Below are 24,597 nucleotides of genomic sequence, written 5' to 3' on the forward strand. Positions count from 1 at the left end.
CAAAAGTCTTCATTTGCTGGAAATGTACATCAGTGTTTTGTTTTGATTCTAGTTTTTTTCTTTTTTAAATAACATCTTGAGGCCAATGACCGCAATAAAAAAAACAATTGTAAATAGATTTGCTGAATTAATACTTTGTCTGACCGTTTTATTGGCAAGGAGTCATGTTTCTGTATTAATTCCATTAGAATTGAGATACTTTATCAGATCTTTCATTTGCCACTGCACCTAGGGACATTTCTAGTGCGCTGTCATTACTATAAATAAGAATTGTATCATACCCAAGGCCCTGCCTCGTCCACTTCACAGATATTAAGGGGAAAGGGACTCGATGCGCACGTCTATCCTTCTTTCTTCGTGATGAGTTCTAGATTTTATTGACTTTTATTGAGCAGATTTCAGGAAAGAGGCTGTGCCTTGATACTCGGAGCGATACTAAGAGGCAGCACATCAATCATACTAGCTGAGCCAGCTTTTTCACACAAGCACTGTAAAATGCCGTCCCAGACAGACAGTAAAGTGTGTCCTCTGGGCAGCGTCACTGAAAATCCATATATATTTCTCAGAAAGAATGCCAATTGCGTTCAGTTGCAATGCTGTGGGTGCCTGCTCATTTTGCAGCTGCAGCCACATTGAGGTGAACTAGGAGTGGAAATTGTGCAAGATGGTCAATAAAAAGGTAATACCTCCAGCCTGGTGCTGTGAAGCTGCTTCCATCTTTCAGAAGTGTTGTAGGATGCAGGAAACACCGGGCCTGCTCCCCCTCTCTCACGCTGCTCCACGGAGTTGCAGCAGGTACATGTTGAGTAATGAGATGGAGCCCCCTGCTGGTCTGTTTTCTGACATACCATTGATGGGCTACTTTTTGAGACCAGACCAGATTCGTTCTTGCCCTTGGTGAGCCGGGGTGGTTCCCCACATCCCAAAGTCTAAACTTGGGGGGTGTGTGTGGGGGGGGGGTGGTTAGGCTTTGGGGTGTGGGTGGGCCACAAATTATTTGCAGTGTGCTTCATGCTCACTCAGGGGCCAGTGCAATATTCTTTTAGGACACCCAGAATTCCTGGCTACTCCCATGCCTTGAGCCCTGAACACTTTGTCGAAGCACTCACTCACTGATGATTATATATTTCTGGGTCATTGTCTCCGAATGCACTAGGGCTTCAGTGTGCATCTCTTCAACATTATACTGTAATGGGACAGACTATATGACAGCATATAGCAGCTCAACACGCTTTTAAAAACGCGGCAGTGCCGACATCATTGAAATCAAGAAACTTCTCCGTTGTGAGGGGTTATGAGTTATGCTGCACTGTTCTATTTAATGTCCTAGGAAACATTAAACAAAGATGTTGGGCTAATTGGAGACACTAAATTGCCCTAAATAGGTATGGACATGTGAGTGTCCTGTCCAGGGTGTATTCCTGCCTCTCGCCCAATGTATACTGGGATAGGCTCCGGCCACCAAATACCTTTGATTAATGGTATTCCCCTCAATGATTAAGGTCACTATGTTGCCATTTGATTTAATTTTTTAATTAAACATTAGTTAAGAAATCAGTTCTCCCCCTAATTTCACAACTGAGGCTAGTTTCTCTGTTGTCACATAATTATTGTCCTATTAAGTGCATTAGCATATCTGATCTGTGAGAGTGCACCAAAATGAGTACCGTTTTATTAACTAGGTGCTTAATCTGTGGGCCCTAGCCCAGGGGAATTTTTTAAGGTTTGGAACACTAAGCGCTTCTGATTCAAGTCTCTGTCTTGTTACGACCATGGGCAGTTCTCGACAGAGAAGAACAGCTTCTGTTAGTCATGCTGTGTGATGTGAGAACCCAGTGACGGCAGGGACAGATAGTTAGTGCAGGGAGTAAACAGCAGAGGGCGCTGTATGCTATTTCTCAGCTAAACAAAAGGAGTGCTCTTTTGCCCCCAACGAGCACTGTGTCTTTGGCTATGATTGACCATGATTATATGGTTTTAGTTTATTTGAACACCAACAACATTTTAGACATTTGGACTTGGTGGATACCTCAAAGCCGTTTTCAGGGCATTGCTACAGTAGGCTATATCCTCCAGAAAGAAGTCACTGTCACAGTGGTTTCATGCCTGTACCATGGTGAATGACAGCTTATGGTTATTTTGATTTCAGCAGAGAGACCAATGACTGATGTGTGATCTGAGGCCACTAACACATGGGGAAGCTGATGTGCTTCAGGTAGAGGTAGAATTTTTTGACTGAGTCCTAAATAGATTGCATTAAATAAGGCAACTTGTCCAGATAACTCAAGTAATTACCTAATGAAATCAGTCACAGGGAATTATGGGGTGTTTTTCTTTTAGCTCAAATACTCATTTAAAGAGTACTCAGTCCTTGAACTATGTAAATCATATTTTATATACCCAACGCCCAAGAAAAGCCACTCCACTGTTCCTAATGACTTCAGCACTAACACCTGCTGCTATGAAATCCTTTGAACAGCTAGTACGTTCACATATTCAAAACAAAGTTCAGGGCATAGTCGACTTTTTGCAGTTTGCTCAAAAGAAACAGCAAGGTGTTGATGGTGCTGTTGTTTGCCTGTTGAACCAGGTACAATCTAACCAATGTCAGAATGGTGTTTGTGGACTTAACATTTATTAATATAATAAAACCACATGTAATGGGTAGGAAATTGTTACGTATGAATGTGTATCCCAATCACATTTTGTGGATCATTTCTTTTTAATCGATAGATTGGGCAGATGTAAAGGTCAGTGTAGCACCATGGCAACTGTTTAAACAGGGGCACATCAAGATTTAATTCTCTGTTTTGTTTACGCTTTATACAGATGACTGCTGGAGTTGGTTTCTCCTGAAATGGTTTCTATTACACATATTCAGATGACACTGTCATTCTGGACACATGCTAGATTCCAGAAGCGCATAGAACAACCTACAGGACATAATATTTGGCAAAGAAATAATGCTGTGGTGGAGCAGTAGACATACATGGGGACTGTAGTTGATTGGCAGCTTAGATTTGGGGCTAACTCTGAAGGTGTTCTCTACAAATGGCAATCATTGCTGTTGATGTGCTGCAGGCTTTGTTACCTGCCCATGGACAGCTGATGAAAGTTTACTCGATTTATAATTCTGGGACAGTCTACTGTCCATGTCAAATAAATAAATAAATAGCATTCATCATTTATTGTCTTCCATTTCAGTGTTGCGTGCCTGCTTTGAAACTTTGTCCATCTTCCTTAAATGTTCATGGCCATAGTGAATTTGACTGCCCCATAAATGGCTGCCAGCCATTAAATGTACACATAAGTACTGCTATACAATGTCTAGCCCACAGGCTTTTCACCAGGCTTTTTCTCATTATGTTTAAGTGATAGCAATGTCAGAACATATTGGCAGAACAATTGCTTATTTTTCAATGATAAATGGGTCTACATAACCTCATGATGATCTTGGCATAGACCACAGTGACGTATTACACGGAGTACATGCATTGCGCAATTCAGCAGTCTCTGCTGCGCATGAATTATACATATACTGTATGGCCGTAGAATATATGTGTAAACAAGAATGCCCAAAGAGCGTAGAAGATTAAGGATCATAAATTATACAATCAGTTACACAAAGAAAGAAAAAAAAAACATCTTGTCAATATGATAGATATATAAATGTATTATGTTGTGTAAATATTCTGGGTGTTTATGGGATTGTACTGTCATCTCATAGACAGACACACTATGGGGTATCCAGTATTTCAATCTGGGGACATGAGATAATCATCTATTTTTGAGTGACAAATCATTTCAATGAGTCATCATTTGAGGATGGCGAAATACATGGATAGAGATTCATATCATGTGTGGATATGCAGCAATGCCATGGTCTTAAAGGTGTACCTACACAATAACAGTACCACCCTATATGACTGCAAGCTCATTCATTGTGCTCTGTTTGACTGGCTGCATTAGATTCTAAGGTTGCCTGATGTAGATGACAGGTGAAGATACCCACATATCATTCAGAGCTTTGCATCTTCTTCACCACCTTTTGAGATATAATTTCTTTGAGGCACTGGCACAATTATTTGTTGGTCTAATGGGCTGCCAGAAACAGCTGGAATTGATCCGACATGGTCAGGATTCAAACTGTGGGGTGCATTGCGACAAGAAGAACCACCCCTGAGCCCGGAAGTTAATCTTTTGTATTTCTGAGTCATTTCAACAACAAATAGAAGTAATGTGTAATGAGTATTTAAAAAAATCTTAACCTCAGCTTTCAGTTCAGAGCGTCACGTCTTATTACTTACTTTACTATGAACAGTAAATATGACAACAATAATTTAATTCTCTCAGTTTATCCCTCAATGCTAATGGCGAGTATAAAAATGTTCAAAGCATATTAGTCCTTTTATGTACCAGCATTTTAATAGTCCTCATTAAATGGCAGCAAATGGTTTCCCAAAAACAAATGTCTTTTAAAATATAAGAGGCTGATAATGGCCCACATTGTCACAACACCCTGTCCAATTCTTTGTGGACTGGATTAGTTGCTTAGCAACCCATTGGATAAGCCTGTTGTCATGGTGTTGATTTTCCTGATGCCTATAGAAATGATGTGGATGTAGAAATGTTGCAATAAATGTTGAGAAAATGGATTGCTCTCGAAGAATGATTGCTTTGTGTCAGTCAATTTTGAAAATTTTGAGGGTAAATTTATGTATAATCTTCAGCCAAAATACAGGTTTTACTGAATTTCTACTATTCAGAAGGGCCCTACTGTTGGGGTTTGAATATCTGGATTAATGTGAAGGAGAAAATAAATCCCACAATCCTTTACCATTGGCAGTTACTATGCAAACCTTCACATTTCAATGAGTCAACCAGTCAAAAAAAAATGAAATAAAATAAAAATAAAAAATTTGGACACCTAAATCCATTGAAAAGAAATATGGGTCAGGGATTATGTCTGAAAGAGAGGCCATTTTCGTACATTATTTTTGCACCATGTTTTCATTAGGCTTGCGTGAAAGCTTAGGAGCGCAAGAAACACCATGATTTCTGACTGCGTTTGTTCAGTTTAACAGGCTTGTTTTTAAGCATGCTAATTTAATCCTGATTATTTCCGCTGCATTACCGCAGCAGAGGCCCTTAATATTCAGCAAACACATTTCCAAAGGCTTGCCTTTTGTTTCAGTATATAATCATTTTTACTTCTTTGTGTTTGAAAGACATGTGATTATTGATTTTGCAACCAACCATGGAGCGAAAATGTGATATCCCATTTAAACAGAATTCCCTTTACAAATGCTTTTCTTAGAAAGTTGTAGCATTTTGCTTCACAAATTCAGTTGTTCATATGATTGCCCATCATATAAGAAGAACATGTAAAAGAGAAACTCGTTGTTGACCGATAAATTCACGCTGTAGTTAGCTTTTTAGGGCTTTTTCAAACAGCATAATGTGGTTTGTTTACACCACTTGTTTTTACTGTTACAACTACACACAGTGTAGATAAGTTTGGGAAAGGGCATCCAGCATTTACTGTACAGTAATGGTTGGGTTGAAGCTGTCCTGTGTTAATACTGTTTAGTGATGAAACAAGCGGTTTCTTTTAGTTCAGAAGACCTTATTTTTACTTTACAGTGGGTGAAGCAATAAGCAATCACACCATAACAAGACGCTTCTGGAGTAAAAGTACTTTGGGAATTGTGTTTTACCAATAAATCTGTCCAACAGGGCAATAATGGCTCAACCTGGTGACTAACTGTTGTCCACATCACAAGATAAGCCTTAGGGTCAGGTGAGGATGCAGGTTACAAACAGCACATCAGCCTTTCCTGTTCCCAAGCCCCAGAGAGAATTTGGGGTTATTTCTGCATAAGAGAACATCTTTGGCTTGAAGTGTGGTATTCACATTTTAATGAGCACCTGCAAAGATTTTGCTCATTTGATCTGACTCATATGAGGACAGTGGGCCGAGAAATTAGACGTCTGGGCACAGATGGAGAAACATTTAAAAATAAATGCATTTAAAAATGAAAGAAAATCTACACAATGCAGCAGTCATCAGATATTTCATAATCCTAGTTATGCGCACAGTTCTCAGGGAGAGAAAAGACTCAACCCTTGAAAATGTGGAAATTGAGCTCCCACTAAGAAAATACTCACATATTAGCATTCATTTGACTTGTTTTTAAAATAAGTACCAACTATGCTGTATAAGACTTAGCTGTACCCTAATACTACAGTGCAGGCATTCCAAGTGAAAGCTGTGCTTTGAGGAAATTGTCAGAGGCACAATCATTGCTTTGAGCGCTCAGCTGAGTGCTTTGAGGTAGATAAGTGACCAGCAAGCCCACTCAGGGGCTGTGATACCTCCACATGAGAGCAGCTGAACAGGAGCAGGCTATCATTAACTTTTCCCCTGTTGGTTTTTTCTTGATTTCATCCCATGAGAACTCTTTGTACTCACAGCTACATGGGGATACTGGAACATCATCTTTCATCACATCACTCACACTGTGTCTACAGATTTAAACTGGAGTTTATACTAAATATTGCCTCAATTTAAACATCATGGAGACTTACAAGCGATTTTAAATCCCTTGTGGACAGCATCTTACTACCTTTTGTAGTTTGTAGTTGTACATTTTGTGTAATTGTAATTTACAACACTCAGATTGTGCAATTAGCCGTGCACAAAGCAAAATGCTCAAAAAAGCAACTATCATATTCATGGCAAAACATATTTTTTATAAGTGTCTTGTCTGAATTCTCAGCTACATGTGAGATATTTTATTATATATTTTATGTATTTATTATTATTATTTATTTATTTATTTATTTATTTTTTTACTAGAGCGAGCACAAAGTGCAAATCATCTGTAAGATATATCCTGGAAACAAATCAGGTATTGTGTATTGCTTACAAAGGGAGGACAAGATCTATACAAGGATACATGTTGGTGAAGCATTCTACAAGAATTTGGTGAGGTTAGCAGCGTTCAGTGCAACATTAAACTGCCACCTAGTGGCTATAAATGCAAACTGGTCAAATGCCCTCTCATGCAATTAACAGTAAAAAAAGTATGTGAATTTGCCACGCACACACGCACTACAGGCGATATTAAAGCATACTGGTAAATATTAAATATTTTATTCCCTGATTTTATCTGCATCTACTGTAGATTAATGAAGCCTGATCAGGAAAAAACACAAGCATGTGGGAAACAGAAATGTTTGTTGCAGACCGGTAGCTATAGTATGATAATATGAACTCAAAAAATGCTTCTTTTTTTTTTTTTTTTTTTGAATTAACCATGTCAGAAATGTTATGAATACAGTCACCCCATTTAAACCATCATGCAGATGAAATTATGGTATTTTTAGATAAGATCGATGGTTAGAAGATTGATAGAGACTGAAAATCAGAATTTAAGCCAAACGATGAGACATCAAACGATGTCTCAAGATGGTAGAGGCCAGGAAAGAGACACTTTTTAAAATATATATTTGATGTCATAATATTTTATTCTCTACTCTTGAACATTTTTATAAATCTTTTTTTTTTGGAAAGGGGGAGGAGATAGTGCTGTGAGACACAAGTGCAGGCCTCAGGCTGTGATCTGTATCTGACTGACTAGGCAACACATAGGACAAGTGATTCCAGCAATTTCACCCACAGCACCACCTGACGAGACTCAAACAGACTGCATTTGGTCACACAACGCAGCATCATGTGACAGTACACCCTATTGAACTTCCTGTCAGTTGTTTACCGTGACAATCCACTCAGTTGTAAGTAAAAGTCCAGACCCTTCTTTCAAAAGGACAGCCACATGCATGCCCCATGTTCATGTTTGTTCAGGAAGATCAGGATAATTGAATCTCGAACTGCAGTAACTATAGCAACAGAAGTCTAATTACTGGGGTAATAAAATCATCCAAAGAACATGGCCATTGCCAAAGATCTGAAATGGTCAATTAGTTATGATTTTATTACATAATAACTTTCAACAATATTAATTACACCCAGCATGCCATGTGCTTGATGTCAGTGTATGTCATGCCTATATGACATTTGATTGTTTATAGCAAGACATTTTTAGATGCTTGTATGTTTTAATGCTTATGGCTGTATACATCAATGACTTTGACTAAAGCACAGCTACCGCTAGGCTGACCTTCGGTGACCTTGTATGAGAGAAAATTATATTATAAATATGACGGCTGAAAATTAACAAATCACACGACTGCAAAGCTCCAGCGTGCAGTTTATCTGAGTGGAAGGTTCTGAAATTGCCCAGAGATGTGTGTGGTGGTGGAATCTGCCCCCGGGTTCTTCAAATAACATGTGCATGTGCCATTTCATAATGTACACCACAGCGAATCGGCTGCCTTCAAATTACATTACATTCTGATGCTAATGTTTGTTTTTTATTTTTTTATTTTTTGTTAGTCCTTGATAATTTTACTGCTGGGGGTGAAAACATTACAGCAGAGGAAATGCAAACACATTTAAGCAGAATGTTACAAAAATATCCAATTTGTTGAGAACATGTGCAGATGGGCTTTATTACCCTGCATGAGTGCTATTTCAAATTCAAGCCAGTTTATGCAGCACGCACACACATTTCCCACTCCTTAAAAAAATATTTCACCTCTTCAAGTGTTTGACCCCTTTATCAGCATTTGCATAACTTAAAATATAAACTATTAAATATATTTTTAAATTGTGTGGAAAGATCATGCAGTCAATCAGTCTAGCTGATGAATTCTGTTGAGACAGAATGTCTGACATACAATACACAAATATCCAGTAGGGAAAATGCAACAACATACAGTACAATATATATTTATTTTTATATATACAATCCTTTGGGTTCAAATGTATTTATTCAACCAAGGGATGTTGATGGTTGATTTTGGACGTCTTGTTCTTTTACAAAGATTGTCATAGTTCTACATTGCATTTATTTTCTTTAAAGTTGAAATATTTCCGCACTCGTTTTGGGAAACCATAAAAAGGTTTGTTGCTGTTGAAGTGAACGTTGCTTTATCCGCATGCAGTAATGGCTGTGACTGCTCTAATCAGAGCTGGAGCCAGATGCTGCTGATAATCATCTACAGTAGACTTGTTTCCCTGATCACCGTTCAGTGTCTTTGTTATGAAACTGAAGTCTTTCTGCTCAGTGTGACTGATGGAACTGCACCCAGGTGCAGTTTTGGGCTTGACATTGCCAGCATGCGTCCTTGCCTCTGTCACAGTGATCTGATTGGATGGCTGCCAGCATGCTCGGCATATGCGACGGACATGGTGTACGCCCGAGGAGCTGATTTTGTGAGAGGGAGCCTCATCCAGACCTCTGTGTCTGGTCCTGGTGCACTGAGTGCATACATGCATGCACACACATGCTCACACATTCATATAGTACTGTAAATACACATACGCACACACCTAATGCAAAATTCTAACTTTTGTGTGCTTTGTGAATTTTAATATTTCCCTTTTGCAGTTTGTGCTCTTGATCTGTGAAGAGGAAAACATGCCCTGAGTGATGATTGGCTACAGCTGAGACCCCTGCAGGTGCGTGTCTAGTTGAAGACTTCCTGTCAGACACAAGGGTGGCGGCACTGGTGAAGGGGGCAGAGGTGACCTTGTCGGCATATACAGCCCTCGTCAAAATGAACAGTATTTCCAAGGGGTAACAAAGAACCATTTCCCCTTGAGTAGTCCAGAAGATATCTGAAGGGCTGTCATTGGACAATGTAAATGATTGACAGGTGTTTGAGTAAAAAGACTGATCTAAAACAGCATGCTACTTTCTGAACAGTATGAAGATTATATTTATCATTAGACTAGCTATTACTATTACATTTATAATATTCAGTATATGACATTGTTCAAGGTCATCAGAGCCTTCTTATAAAAGCATTCATGTACATCATAACAACAAGATGAAGGGTGTTTTTAACATCTGTCTACAGAGATAACACCACCTGGAGGTGACATGTACATTATACGACATGACCTTTGCCCCTTGTGTGTCAGTGTCTCTGAGTGGTTGAGTGTGCCAAGTGGCCTATGGGCATGTATGTGATCTCCCTGTCTGTTCAAGATCACAGTGTGCTCACATGGTGGGTCTGTAATCTCCAGCAGCGTGTGAACTTGAGGTTGCAAATGTGGATGAATGCAGTCATTCGCAACAGTGACTTTTTATGGAAGAAGACAATTGTTTTGTGTGAGGACCAGTAATATACAACATAGAGTCCTCTCCTTTATTTTTAATTGACTATTAATTCACATTGCTGGAACCCCCATTCAGTGGTTTTTAGTATAATTATCATCACTTTTTACCATTTCATAACTTACAATTTTTTATGTTGCCAATTTATACAGATAAATATTTTATATTTCACCCTGACAAAATGGTCGTTCAGTTTGAATAGCCGTATTATTAAAACTGAAGAAAAGAGACTGAGTTCATGCTGTTTAATGTGTCGTATGTCATAGAGACAAATGGAGACAAACAAAACAATGTGCTAAACGACAGGGGACTTAGGGGATTGTGTGGAGATCATGAGAGAGCCGATCCTATTATGCGGATAAATTATGCATGAGCCGCTCCTCTTTAGGTTGTCAGTCTTTTTGATTTCATGTGATGAGATGATTTGCTGATCAGATTGTGCTGTTTCCTAATCGCTGCCTTGATTGGGACGGAGAATTCGAGGCAGGAGGGGGATGGGAGAGTAAGAAGAGATGTAAAATTAGCCCTGCTGTCAGCCTAGTTTTCACTTATTTGTATTCAAATTGTCATCACTTTAGCAGACTCAGGACGCTTTCTTTACTCGCAATTACTACGCCTGAAGAGAATTTACAGTTCAGCTCGCATTGCACCGCTTCCGCTGGCTAATTAGATGACAGATTCCTTAACCTCCACAGGACTGGCTATGAATAGCAAAAGCTCCACAAAAAAAGGATAGTTATTTTTGCTATTTTATTAATATTATCAAATTATACAAGAAATACTTTTAAATAATGGAATGGCAAAGGAAAAATGTTAGAAACAGAAAGGGGGGAAAAATCTGTTCCAGTCTAGTAGTGGAGCTCAGCTCAGTGTTTCACACAGTTCCCTCTTCACATCAACATTATGGTTTCAGTGATTCACATTTGCCACAATCTTTTCTTGGAGTCCAGGCTGACATCAGACCTAAAGTGTTCTTTTTTTTGTTTTTGTTTTTGTTTGGTGTACTGTGTTGAGTATCCATGTGTCTATATGCACATATACATCAAAGTACTATATACACATACATATGTTAAGGTGGAAAAAGTAGCCTACTTTTATTGGTAGGCCAAAGGATATCTCAGCATTATCTACAGACTAGTGACAGTGCCTCCAATACCCTCAGAAAGATCCAGCAGTTGGTTGGCTCATGGGCAGTGATTGCACACCCGTTGGAGAACACAGAAGCCTTCAACCCTCATTCACAATACGCTTCAACTGTATTGCGCGTTTCTTATGCTGTAAAGATTATGAACATCTGAAATAACCTCTTCTTGTGGAACTGACCTTGCATATCATATGATTATGATTTACATTTATGTATGGTGTATTTAATTGGTGGGTGTCATTAAAAATGGTATGAAAATACATTTCAGTAATACAAAAAACCAGTTTAAAACGAACATACAGCAGAAACAGAACAGCCAATTAGCCTCTGTCCAAACGCAAAGGAGTCCCTGTTATGTAACGCTTTGGACATGCGCGAGGTTTTACGACGCTTCATTCACACGTGAGTGCGCTTAATAGCCTATTTAGATGTTGTAGCCTTTAGCCAGCCTGAATTGTACATCACAATATATATTATCAGTAACAGTGATGTGTATCTATCTAAGTAAACCTATTTTTCTCTCTTGTGTACAAAAAGTAGCTATCTCTCTACATGCACCCAGCATACCTGGCCAGTGGGCTTTGTTTGTTCAAAATATTGAGAAAACTTGTAAATACAGGAACAAAGTAAAAGGGATCTTTGGTCGATGGTCTGCAAAGTACTGTTCGATTGTAGCCTACCTGATATGCAACTAATTTTATTTACCAAATCATTACTTTGTTTTCAACAATGCAAATTCAAAAGTAAATGCCAGAGAAGGCAAATTTAAAGCGTCGCTGAAGTTGGTGCGAAAGGGACATGCAGCGATTCCTCTTTTCAGGCTATCCGATTACAGCTCTGGTAGCCTATATTTCTCTGATGAACGTCCTGTACCGATTTCAAGAACAAATATTTGAGTTTACAGACGGCAATAAACTGAAAAATTGCTATCAATGTTATCCAATAGCAAAATGCCGAAACTATCGTTCATTTTCGGAAAGCCAATCCCAGTCTGTCTCCGTGCTGCTTTTTATTTTTCACCAAGCCGCGGGTGTTCGGCTTTTTCCGTATGTAGTAGTAATTAGAGCCGAGAGTCCTCGTTCCAGCGCGACACACTGGCACATCAATTTGATAGGTCAGCGTTGTAGTAGTGTTTACTCTATATATCGCGCAACCCGCAGTTAACCAATTGTTTAAAAATGGATACCGCTAACCAGGTAGGCAGAGAAAAACAAAGTGTTGTTGTACATTGTGAAAATGGGCTACTTCGAATGTCTACAAAGTGTAACGAAAATATTCAAATGAAGTAAACAGTGCCATCAAATACAATGCATTCTTCATTTTACCCGTAGATCGTGTCTGTTGGATCATTTGGAGTGCTAAAATTACCCCTTGGATTTATACGCGTCTTGGAATGGGTGAGTTAAGTGTTTTGAAGAAACACGTTTTCTTGTTTGTTTTGCATCATCAAAGGCGAACTTCAGGAAGTGATCTTGCCAGATGACAGCCAGTATATAATAAAATATTGATTGTTTCTGCATTTAGGAAATATCGTCTCATTTTATCAATAGACAGGCTGCAACGTCTTCAAGTGGAATTCTGAACTAAATGATGCTCTTGATTTTGAGGTTTTGACAATATAGAGCTTAATTCCCAGTCCTTATCTACACAGTTGCATCAGTACATGATGGTTGTATTTGTTCAAAGATACATGCCATTTTGATATTCTGTCTTTATTAATTAATACATACATTTGTTTGTTTATTTATTTTGTTCCAGCGTCCTTGTTCAGAACTCGTCCCAGTACGTGTTCAATCATTGCATGAACAATCCGTGGCCAAATGTTTCAAGTTTATAGAATGAAATTCTTCGATCATAAATAGGACTATTAATTCCCAATACGAACATTACCGACACCATACATTGCCGTTTCCATATATATAGTACACATTATAAGCATGTGCAAATATTGTACATCTTGAATCTTTTGTAAGGCTATGGTTTTTGACTTCATAATGAAATCTTAAATTAGACAGAAAAAGATCCACTGAATGGAACACAGGAATTAAGTTTTCAACTGCATTAAGATTGTTATGATTAATGTTGTATATAGTACCTCAAATTATGATGCAGTGCCCAATTTAATTATGACATCAAGGTCCTGCCCCTCTGAGCTTGTGTGCTTAATGTTTTTTCTGAGATGGATATAGCTCTAGGGGGGAAATATTAGCAGTTGTAAATAAAACACTGCCCTCTTAACATGGACATAGGTGACTGGACATGTGTTTGGTAAATCTGAGAGACTGCACAAAGGCTATGGGTCACACTCAGTGCAAACTGATTCTAGAATAGGAAGCTGTGCATAAAGGGTCAGTATGTTCTGTGTTAGGAACTGTGTTGCTGAATAGCATGGCAAGTGTATTATATGTTCGGAGATCATACAGCTTTGGTGAAAGGGAACTGATGTGTTTGTGTTTAGGTGCTGTGTATTGGGGTAAATATGCTAGTGCTATTGTTCGTTGAAGCACTGGTGTACTGTGTTGGTGTGTTGTGTGGCACAGCAGAATGGTTGCTTGTGTTGCTTGATTAGTGGGCTATTTTTGTGGATTTCACTGTTGTGTCAAGCAGTCAGTGTTTCTATAAATGGTGTGCTGTTCTGAACAGTATTACTGAACAAATGGCTCTGGTGTATTGTGTGCATTTATGAATCGTATTGATGGATAGAGAGTTCAGGCTTGTGTAGCACTGTTAAGGAGCTGGTGTTTTGTTTGTTTGAAATCTTTTGGCTTATGGAGTACATGCAGTCTGCCCAGAACTACCCTTTCCTGATGTGGAACAGTGGATAATCAGGTTTCAGGGGCACCACTGTGGTTATTTTCTTGTGATAGGTATTCACATTGATATTTATGGGTCAGGGGACAAATGGCAAGTGCTGATCTGAGTTCCAGTCTGTATGTTAAAAGATAACCCTGAGACCATGGCATGCAAGTAAAATGACTAATTTGGACCAAGCACCACCATTGTCCTTAATTTTACAGATACCAGTAAATGCTAGCTCAGGTGTTGAGGTCATTCATTTTCTTTGCATTGTTCTTTCCTTGTATTTCAATGATTGCTTTTGTAAAATTATAGTGATTAATTCATGATGTTGTCTGGGTAAGGGCTTTTAAGACGTGCGCATGCAGTTTAAAAATCACTGACAATGTTATTATTAATTAAAAAAATAAAGGCATTTGATAATCAAAATTTGTAATTGAGGCAGTTGCTTCACAGTTGTAGGAAATTTTATTCTAGAACTTCATCTGACATTTAGGATGATATTTGTAATTTCTGTGTCCTTTATGTGTTTTAGTAGAATCTCTCCTTGTTCACTCTGTAAAACCTTTAAAGGTCACCAAGTCGTCTTTTCTAAAAAAATTTTTTAAAACCATAGGAAGTGTTTGGTTGGACCTAAAAATGTCTTCAGAAACCCTGTAAAGGCCATCTTTAGCCTCATATTTATTGAAAAATGTTGAGTGCTGACCTTCAACTGTACTGTACAGTAAGCAATGTTACTATATGAGAAATATGTTCACACACCAAAGAGAAACTACAACACTTAGCTGCTAGTGTGTAACTTTTCAATGCTGTTGCGAATCTATTAAGATTAAAGGTTCTGACTGAATGTTAAGTCTAATGGTTACAGTACAATTCACTGTCTGGTGCTTTATGCTTTTTATCCGATCTTTAGGCATCCGTCCATCCTCACCACCTCCTCATTATCTGCTCTGCATCTTGAATTTTAGGATTTAATTCAGAGGTAAGACCAGCATGGTCTTCAGTTTAGTCAGCTGAGAAATTCAACGAGATGGTGCCTAGAAATTGTATGCAATGTCGAACAGCCCAGATATCTGCTGAATAATTACAGGACCTCCTGTTTTATTCTCGTACATATGGAATGTAGGCCTTGCCTTTTAGGGATTCTGTCAGCAATGATGTATAATTTGTGAGAATATCTGAGAACTACATAATCATTATGTCCCTCTTTTTCAACTGCTTGTCATATCTCACTCTTCAGCCATGCTAACAATGAAAGCAATTAGTGGGTTCAGGGAGCACATTGCTTATTTTGGGCATTTAATGCTTGGGGGAGGGCTGGGAGGGAGCGACACATTTGTCCTGCCTCCATTTATACCGGAGACTGAAAAATCAGTGTCTCTCATATGCTGGAAATTTCCATAATTTTTTTTATGCTGTACCATAGAAATGTATTTACTTGTTCACATTTTCAGGCTGTTAGAGAAATTGAAATCCCTTACATTTTCTACTTTCAAGGGAGGTAAAAATTCAGCTCCAGTCTATAGATGCCTAATGACTGGGGATGTCAGACGCACGTCTCCTTGACAACTATTATGAGATCAGTTTATTGAAATGCCTTTTTATTTTGTTGTTCAATCAGTATAAAGAGGGAACATCTGTACGAACAGTGCATGCCACTAATTAAAGTGACAAGATGGGTTTGCGTAACTCTGTGGGGCTTGACGTTTTTAAAGACTGTCATCATGTCTGTTCAGAGGAATCATTTTTACTGAGGTACTGCTTCCAGAACACTTTAATGTTTGTAGTTTGGTTTTTATGTGAGCCTGAAGATGATTTTTTTTTTGTTCCATGAATTTATATTTGCTCTCAAATTATGAGAGACCACTGAGCAAATCATTTTTTTTCTCAGAATTGAAAAAATGACACAATATATGATGCACACTGTGTTTAACAAGCCTGGTTTAAAGCAGTGAGTTTGGTACGTGACCCGCTTATGTAATCTCCGTGTGGGTCAACTGCAACTCATTTCACATAGCCAATTCCATCTCTGGCACATTGTCAGTGTCTAGCAGTGAATTCTCCAAACAGCTGTGAGCTCCCATTCTGAAGTCACGCAGAAGCCGTCCCCAGAGACGGGCGCCACTGAGCGCGTGCAGATCGGAGACCGCTCGCTCCACATTAGTCCTGCTTTGCTGAAGAGTGACTTTTGGTCATTCACAAGCATCAGCCGGAATAGAGGGGGCGTGCTCTTGCTGGGTCTCAAAACAAAATCCTTGATCATGAAAGAGTAGCTGTACGACTACTCTAACTTTCCGGTTAGAGTATCTGTGATTTTGGTTGTCGGTGTGAGAACTATCCCTGTGATACCAAAGACTACAAAAATTTGCCCAACACTTGCTGTGTGACATTCAGTTTTATGTATGTACATGGATCTCTTTCCATCTCTGTGTGTGAGTGCTTGTGTGCGCGTGCGTGAGCACGCATGTGGATGCTTCATGTTGATGTTGATAAGCCCTGATGCTCAGAGCTATGAGCACTTGAACCTGGTCCCATTTTCAACATAGTGGGATTCATTTTCTGATGATCATGAATCATAATGCTCATTCTCTAAGAGCCAAGAGTGATGATGCTTATTCTGTGATAGTCCAAATCTTGTCTCAGTGATGTCACCTTGGTTTAAATAGAGAGGGTGCATTGCCAGGGGACATGCCTTGCCTCCACTGGTTTGTCTGTCAGCCTATTGCCATGTGCACTTATTTTTGGCCCTGGGGATTTAATAAGTGAACAAACAAAATGACTCAATACTGTAACAGTGATATAAATAAAAGTAGTGTAAAACATCCCATTGCTGATTATGTGTGAAAACAGCCCCAGAGTAAAGAAGTGGGTGTTTGGCTATTTCAGACAACACAAGGCACATTTCAGTATTACGTACTACAGGTAGACTTCTGTTGAATATATAAAATAAGGCTGTGCACAAAAAAAAGAAAAAAGAAATTCCATACTTGTACTTGTCAGAAACAGAGAAGTAGTCTTGACATTCCCATTTGAAAGGAGGATAATCTTTCTGTGCCCCTGAAGACGAATTTGTCAGATGATGTTTTGCAAATGTTTTATATTTTACAGGGCAGAATAGTGCATACCGCAAGAAATGGACCATCAAACAGATTCCCCTTGAGTGTAGCCTGGCTTTGGTGACAGATTACCATTAGAGTAGACTTCAGAAAAGAAAAACGAAGGGTATGAATACATTCCTTTACAGCAAGTTATTTTGCTTCATGGCTATCTCAAGTACACCATGTTGCATATTTGTGGTCTTGTTTGCGAGCATGGCATGTTGAAATATTTCAGTAATTCAGATCTTATGGTATGTTTTTTTAAGGCAGAGATATCAGGTGGAAGAGGTTTAATTTATAATCTCAGTTTCAATAATTGTAGGTCTCTTACCTAGAGTCCGCCTGTACATTTTACAGTTCTTTGATTTAGAAAGCCTCCTTTTTCTGGAACTGAAGTGAAATCCATTGTTTTGTTTCTTAGTCATATTGCATTATTCTTAATGATCTAAAAAGCTATAGTGCACTAAACAATGGGGTATATGAATGAAGCAAGAATTAAATCAACTGTAATCTTCGTAGTGAGATGTACTCTGAAACCTCCTTCTGTGTGCTTGTTTATGAAAAGTGGAAATGTCATTGCAGATAATTATTGCTTTTGAAAGCCAGGGAATTGGTGAAAAGAGATGCAACTTCTCCTGGGAAAATTAATCTTTCCGCTTTCTATTTCAAGTGTCCTGTGGAAAAAGAGGGGCTTATCGCCCGGGAAACATATGGTCTAATCACATTCGGTCCGTCCGTTCTTTTGCTCACTTTAGGGACTTGTGGTCCTGTGTAAACACTGTCTTTTTCAACACTCTATACACACCACAAATGTATGTACACACAGGCTTCATGCAGTCCCGGGGAGAGAAAAACATTTCCCACTTAAAGGGGTATGTGAAAGAGGAAGCAAGAAAGAGGGATGGAAAATAAATACAAAAGAGTGAGAAGGGTGAGCTCAGGGAGACAAACCCTGCTTTCTGGAGAGCCATTCTGCAAACAGAACAGTCTAGAACAGTCTAGTCTCACTATGTACAATCTGTTCTTGAAAAAAGATTAAATGGTAAATGGACTGCATTTATATAGCGCTTTTATCCAAAGCGCTTTACAATTGATGCCTCTCATTCGCCTGAGCAGTTAGGAGTTAGGGGTTAGGTGTCTTGCTCAAGGACACTTCGACATGCCCAGGGCGGGGTTTGAACCGGCAACCCTCCGACTGCCAGACAATCGGTCTTACCTCCTGAGCTATGTCGCCCCTTAGATTAGTAATAACTACCTTATTTTTCCCTCGATTTTCATTCCTCCCGCTCTCTCTTTCATTCCTATTGGCGCCTCTTAAATAATCTGAAACATGGCAGCGAACCATTTACCCCACTGAACTGTTAGTTGATGAACAACCGGAACTTTGATGGGAGATTGTGCACCCCTACTGAGCAGAGGGGTCTCTAGTGAACAATGAGGCTGGAGTTATTCTGGCGACTGTAGCTCACCCTCCCTCTCCTGAAAAATATCTGCTGCAATTGACACTGGTATGATCTGAATTAGCTCTGGGCAGTGGGACACTTCAGTGCATTATGCATGAGTGCCCTAACGGGATGAGCCACTTGGGAACCCATAAATACCTTATTCGTCCATAAACATGCTTTACTTCAATGCACTGCCTATTGAACCTTTATTTCACATTTCTGTGATGGGGTCACTAAGGGAATTAGGTCAGTAAGTTCATGATTGAGCTTAATATAGTGTAGCATGCAATTTCATTCACATTGAAATTGCCTTTTGATTTCCAAAAATCAGGAGATGCTAACCTAATGGCATAATTAAAATAACACAATATTACATTTTGAACCAAACATTAGTGAAGCAATACACCTCTTTGTTTTCATGTCTTCTTACCAAGGATGTAAGTGTGTTTTAATACCAAAAAAAGGAAAACAATGTCTTGTCTTCAGTTGTCCTATGTATAGTTTGTATTTTATTCACAGATTACACAGGTCCTACACTGTATTGAACAGATATACCTGTAGATGACCCATAACAGTTTTGTGGCTTCTGCTGTTTTTGTGTTGCAGTCTGTGACTTAGTAAAGGTTGAATGTCAGTTCCTGTTCCTTGGTCCTAGAGCAGATTCTGTGGGTGAACCCAAGTATGTGCTTACTGTCACTGTCTTCCAAGTTACCTTGATAAGCTACAGAATAAAGGTAGCAGGGTCAAATCAGATCACATCCCATTTGGTAGGCTTTTTGGATGGACTGTTCCAAAGTTCATGTTGTTTTCAAAAACAGCAGTGCTTTAAATTCAAACTGACATTTCTGAAAAGCAGTGGCATGTGGGTACATTTATTAGAAGCTGTTTCATGGAAAGGTTTAAGACCTTTCTATTGTATTGCCCTTTGTATTGTGGAATCATTGTTTTATTAAAAGAAAAATGTTTTCAGGAGTGAGCAAGGTGCTGAAGCTCAAATGGGGGAAATAATCAGATTGTGGAATTTATTGAGAAGCAGGAGGGTGTGTGGTCCTAATGCTACAATTCTCACAGCACATCTTCATGTGTTGGCAAGCTTAGTTTTCAGGGCATGTTGTCATGGAACATATCACTGAATTTTTTGAAGTTCAGTCAGATGTACGGCTCAGTATTGTTAATTTACCACAGGAGTGGGGGCACTACCACCCACCCCCCGACACACGCACACACACACACACGCACACACATGCACACACACACACACACACACACACTTAATCTGCTTCTGAGATGCAGTCAGATCATGTCCCCTTTGGGTGGCCAAGCTGACTAACCACTGTGACAGCCACTGGAGGGCAGGGGATGGGCTTTGACTAGGTCACCTGACCAAGTAACCATGGAAACCCCAGAGGGGGGAAAACACTGTTATAAAAATAAATTGAGATTTTATGCTTGCGCATGGTTGCTGAAGCTTCCAGAGAGGCTAGGCTTGCCTTGTCTGAGGCAGAGCAGAAAGCAGCCGGCATAGAGGGAGATGAACAGCCCTTCAGAATGTGCTTCTGTGTGTCACAGCAATTGAACGCTTCACCTATCATTGATTTCCACTTTTAATCAGATGGTTTCGTCTACTTCCCCATGTAAGCATCACTAGAAAAAGAGGAACTCACTGAAGGTGCCTTTCCATCCCTATGAAGAGTATCCCCATTCGATTTGAGGATACCTACAGTACCATCCAACCCCATTGAGGAGAGCATCTTAGTCCACTCAAGATCATGCCAGCAAGAACTGTACTGAAGGGCTCATCCTGAGAGGAATTTTAACTACTTACTGTATGTTCTTAGTCATGGCACACATTTAAAATACGTCCTATGCTTTTCTTTCTTAACACTTTTTAAAGTGCTGATATTTACTTAAGACTGCTTTCCCAATATTTGCTTAATATGGCCTAGCACAAACACACGGACATGAACAGATTATGGATTATAAAATATATAAAATATCTGAGAAATGCATTCTAAAAAGACAACCCATTTAACACGCAGTAATGCTTAGTAAGCTTAGCAGATCATCCTGGGAGTGAGGACGAGAAATTTGGAGTTCACCTTTTGCTTAAATTTGGATGGGCGACATGGTGGTGCCGTGGGTAGCACTGTTGTCTCACCTCCTTGGCTGAAGTCCCAGCTGGGGCTATTCTGTGTAGAGTTTGCATGTTGTCCCTGCGTCCGCATAGGTTTCCTCTGGGTGCTCCACAGTTGAAAGACATTCAGGTTAGGTTAACTGGAGAGTCTGCATCGCCCAAAAGTATACGGACCCTGTGATGGACTGCCGACCTGTCCAGGGTGTATTCCTGCCTCCTGCCCAATGCATGCTGGGATAGGCTCCAGCAACCCCCCGCACTCCTGAACAGGATAAGCGGGTTAGATAATGGATGGATGGGTGGATGGATGGATAAAATTTGGACATTAATAGGCATTATGTATTATATGTGTACTTTCGTTTCTCTGGTTAAGTAATAAATTAATTATGATGATTATAATGGCAATAATAATTGCTGTTGTTATCGTCATCGAGTTTTTCCTCAGAATCACTTTCAACCATCTACAAAACAAGATATGATTTAGAACATTTCAGCTAAAACCTTAGAGTCGGGTCAGGTTACAGTGGTGTGATGCCAAGCTGGCAAACAGCATTAATACTAAATACCCAATGAGTTCAGAGCAAACAGTCTCTGTCACTATGTGTTATATTATCTGTTCATGGGCATCAGTGTTTCTGCACCATGCTTTTGTTTCAGCCTCGACTCTTTTCTTCCTGCCTAAAAAAAAAGCACTGGGCTGTTGTGTTTTCCACATGCTTAGCGAGCGTAAAATCACAAATCAAAGTATTATGCCTCTGACGGTCCGGAAGTGGAAATTGTGGATTGTGGATAAAGCTTCTGCATCGGTGAAGAATAGGATATTTTTACACAGGACACTGAATATCACTGGAGAAACACCCTTCTTTGCAGGCTAGATCTGGTTTGTGATTTCCGGTAAAAACATTTATTATAGCTCTAGCTGCCAATAATTAGGAGGCGTCGAATGCACATGTCTGCTTTAAAAATATGTAGTCAAGCAAATGGACAAATGCCCTGTCAATGTGCTTTTTAATAAAGTTTCCGTTTAATGTTGCAGAAATTTTGTCCAGGTTCATAGCATGGGAGACTTAATTGGGTTTCTGGGATTTATAATGAATACAAATGCTCTGGATGTGTTCTTTTTATAGATAAATCTATGTCTTGCTTATCAAAATAATTATCTGCCTATTTTGTCCTGAGAGAAATAGGACCTGGAATATAGGCCTTATTATTCTGATGTAATTTACTCTTTGGTTACTCTATATGGCAGGTAACCAGGAAATTCATGGGAACTCTTATTATCCTAGTCGGGCTGAGTGCATTAGACTGGGGGTTCTATCCGAGAGATTACGTGGTAGTTCCCATTGAGCCCTTGAAAGAAACCTAAAACCCTTTTTTACCTAATGAGTAATAGGCTTCGGTGAATTCAGTGAACAGCAATGGCTTTGCAGAGAAAACACCAAAACAAGATCCTGTTATACAAATTCACAGAATATGGTTCACTCAAACATAATAAATAGATGTATAAGTATGTAAGTAAGTAAACATGGAAATGTGTGTGTGTGTGTGTGTGTGTGTGTGTGTGTGTGTGCTGTATGTTTCTGCATGTTCAGTTTTGACTGGCCTAGTATGTGTTGAAATACTGCATATCAGGCAGTCACATTACATTATGTGGGCATGGTTGGTGAAGGAATTCATTGGCTCTCTCAGTTTTTGTTACTCTTTTTGCCTGGCTTTCTCTTTGTTTCCTTCCGCTGTCTCACTTATTTGTCTTTCTCTCTCTTTCTCTCTCTGTTGATATCGTGATATCTCTTACTTGCTCTAATTTCTCTAATTCTAGCTCTTCTCTCTCTCTCTCTCCCTCCCTCTCTCTGTCTCTCTCTATCTCTCCCCCCCACTCCCTCTCTCTCTATGCTAATTGTGCTGGCTGTTGGGCCCCCCAGCCATGGGGTTGTATAATCCCTGCTCTTGCAGCCCAGGCCAAGGAGCCTTCATCTCAGCCCCACAGAACACAGCTGGGCGAGGCAGATAAACAAACAGGGCACAGGGCTTACAGGCTGGGAAAATACATCTATTTATAATGCACTATTGGTTTGTGCAGAGATTTTCACAACAAAGCACGAGTGAGAGAGAGAGAGAAAGAGAGAGAGAGAGGTAATCTAAAGGAATCGCAGTTGTAGGTAGGGACTGAAGTAGACAGTCTTGGGAGTATCCTTTTGACAGGGATTAGCATAGCATGTGTATCTGTGTATGCAGTTGTGTGTGTAAATGTGTGTGCACATGCATGTGTGTAATGACGTGCGTGTCATGACTGTTGATATGATGCACTCTGTGTGGATGGTGTCCCTGTGTTCTGTGGAGACTGGATAGAAAATGCTCAGTGTGGCAGTGAAGAGATCCCCATGGTGGGCATGGAGCAGAGAGGGGGGGATCCTGTGATCCTGTGGCTCATTGCAGCTGAGCACTGGCACTGCACAAGGCTGCTGTGTTCTGTACGCCTGTAACCTACTGAGCAACCCGTGCCTCCTGCAGCAGCTCCAGGCATATGGAGCCATTGCCAAAAAAGGCGGGGGCCATGATGGTGGAGGTGGGGGGGAGGGCAGAGGATAGGAGGAACACCCCCAGCACAGAGATGCCGGTGGTGGCTCTCCAAAGGTTTCAGTTGAACCCTAGATGCAATGGCCACAGGGCTGAGTGGTACTCAGGCCACTGTGTGTCTCACTTTTCCTCTCTGCCATAATGAGGTCTGGCTGGATAATTACAGAAGCGTAATTGCTATGCTCACAGCCTGATGGGATTGAACCTTTCCGTGGTATTTTAAGGCTGTTTTACACTGGAAGCGAGATCCATTCTGAACTATGTGCTTTGGTTTGAATGGGGAATGGGGGGAGCGGGGCTTTATTTGCAAGCCTTCACACGACTTCCTGTTTCGGTTGAAGGTTGAATAGAGTGCAAGACAGGGAGAGAGAGAGAGAGAAAAGAAAGAGAGAGAGAGAGATTTGCACACATGCACAGCAGTACAAATGTCCCAGCTTAATTAAAGAAGAGAGAATTTAATAAACCACTTCTATCTCTCACTGTGGTAAAGAAGACTGAAAACAGTGAGGGACCACTAAAATGTTGAAATTTGTAAATCACGCATTAATTAATTAAAAACATACAATAAAGAAAGGCAATTGTGGCTTTGTGATGAAAATAATTTAAAACACAAGTCTACAGCTGTAGTTAAGCTTAAAGAAGTGTAAAAAGATATAGTCACTGAAATCACTATCTTCCTTTATGAAAATAATGACACTTGTCATTCTTTGAAAGCAAGTTTTTGGATACTGAATAGAATTGGAATTCATTGGATTAAAAAAAGAAACCGAGAATAGTGCATTTTACTGTGTTAGTGGCCAAGACTGAATCTCATTAGCATGACCACCTAATTTACCATAAACCAAATCTCATGTCACATCTTAAGCACAGCCCTCTGAATGCTTGGGACTCCAGTGTTAATGCTCTCACCCGGTTCTGCTCTGGCCTCAGTCCAGGGGAGACCATCCCTTCAGAACTCCAGAATGGACATTAGCTGGCCTCTGAGATATACCTCATTCATTTGGTCAAATAGCTACAGCCCCATAAAAACACTGCTATCAATTTGAGATCATTTTCAGAGATTAAAAACCCTTTACCAATCATCCCTTTCACATTGGTGAAAATCAGTCATCACGTACTCAGATTCCCCAAAATGTACATTGAAGGAAAGTTCTGT

At 39.7% G+C, this 24,597-nt stretch overlaps 1 protein-coding gene across 1 annotated transcript in view; it reads left to right on the forward strand.

Moving 5' to 3' along the window:
* The first annotated feature begins 11,840 nt into the window (after window positions 1–11,840).
* The window catches only part of synpra (synaptoporin a), a 33,572-nt gene continuing 20,815 nt past the window's right edge, over window positions 11,841–24,597 (forward strand). The window contains exons 1-2 of the mRNA XM_064305669.1: window positions 11,841–12,587; window positions 12,723–12,788. Coding sequence (XP_064161739.1) covers window positions 12,570–12,587; window positions 12,723–12,788 — 84 coding nt within the window. The 5' untranslated portion in view covers window positions 11,841–12,569. The remainder of the gene's footprint in view (window positions 12,588–12,722; window positions 12,789–24,597) is intronic.

The sequence above is a fragment of the Anguilla rostrata genome, chromosome 13, assembly GCF_018555375.3.
Source record: "Anguilla rostrata isolate EN2019 chromosome 13, ASM1855537v3, whole genome shotgun sequence".
Classification (NCBI taxonomy): Eukaryota; Metazoa; Chordata; class Actinopteri; order Anguilliformes; family Anguillidae; genus Anguilla; species Anguilla rostrata.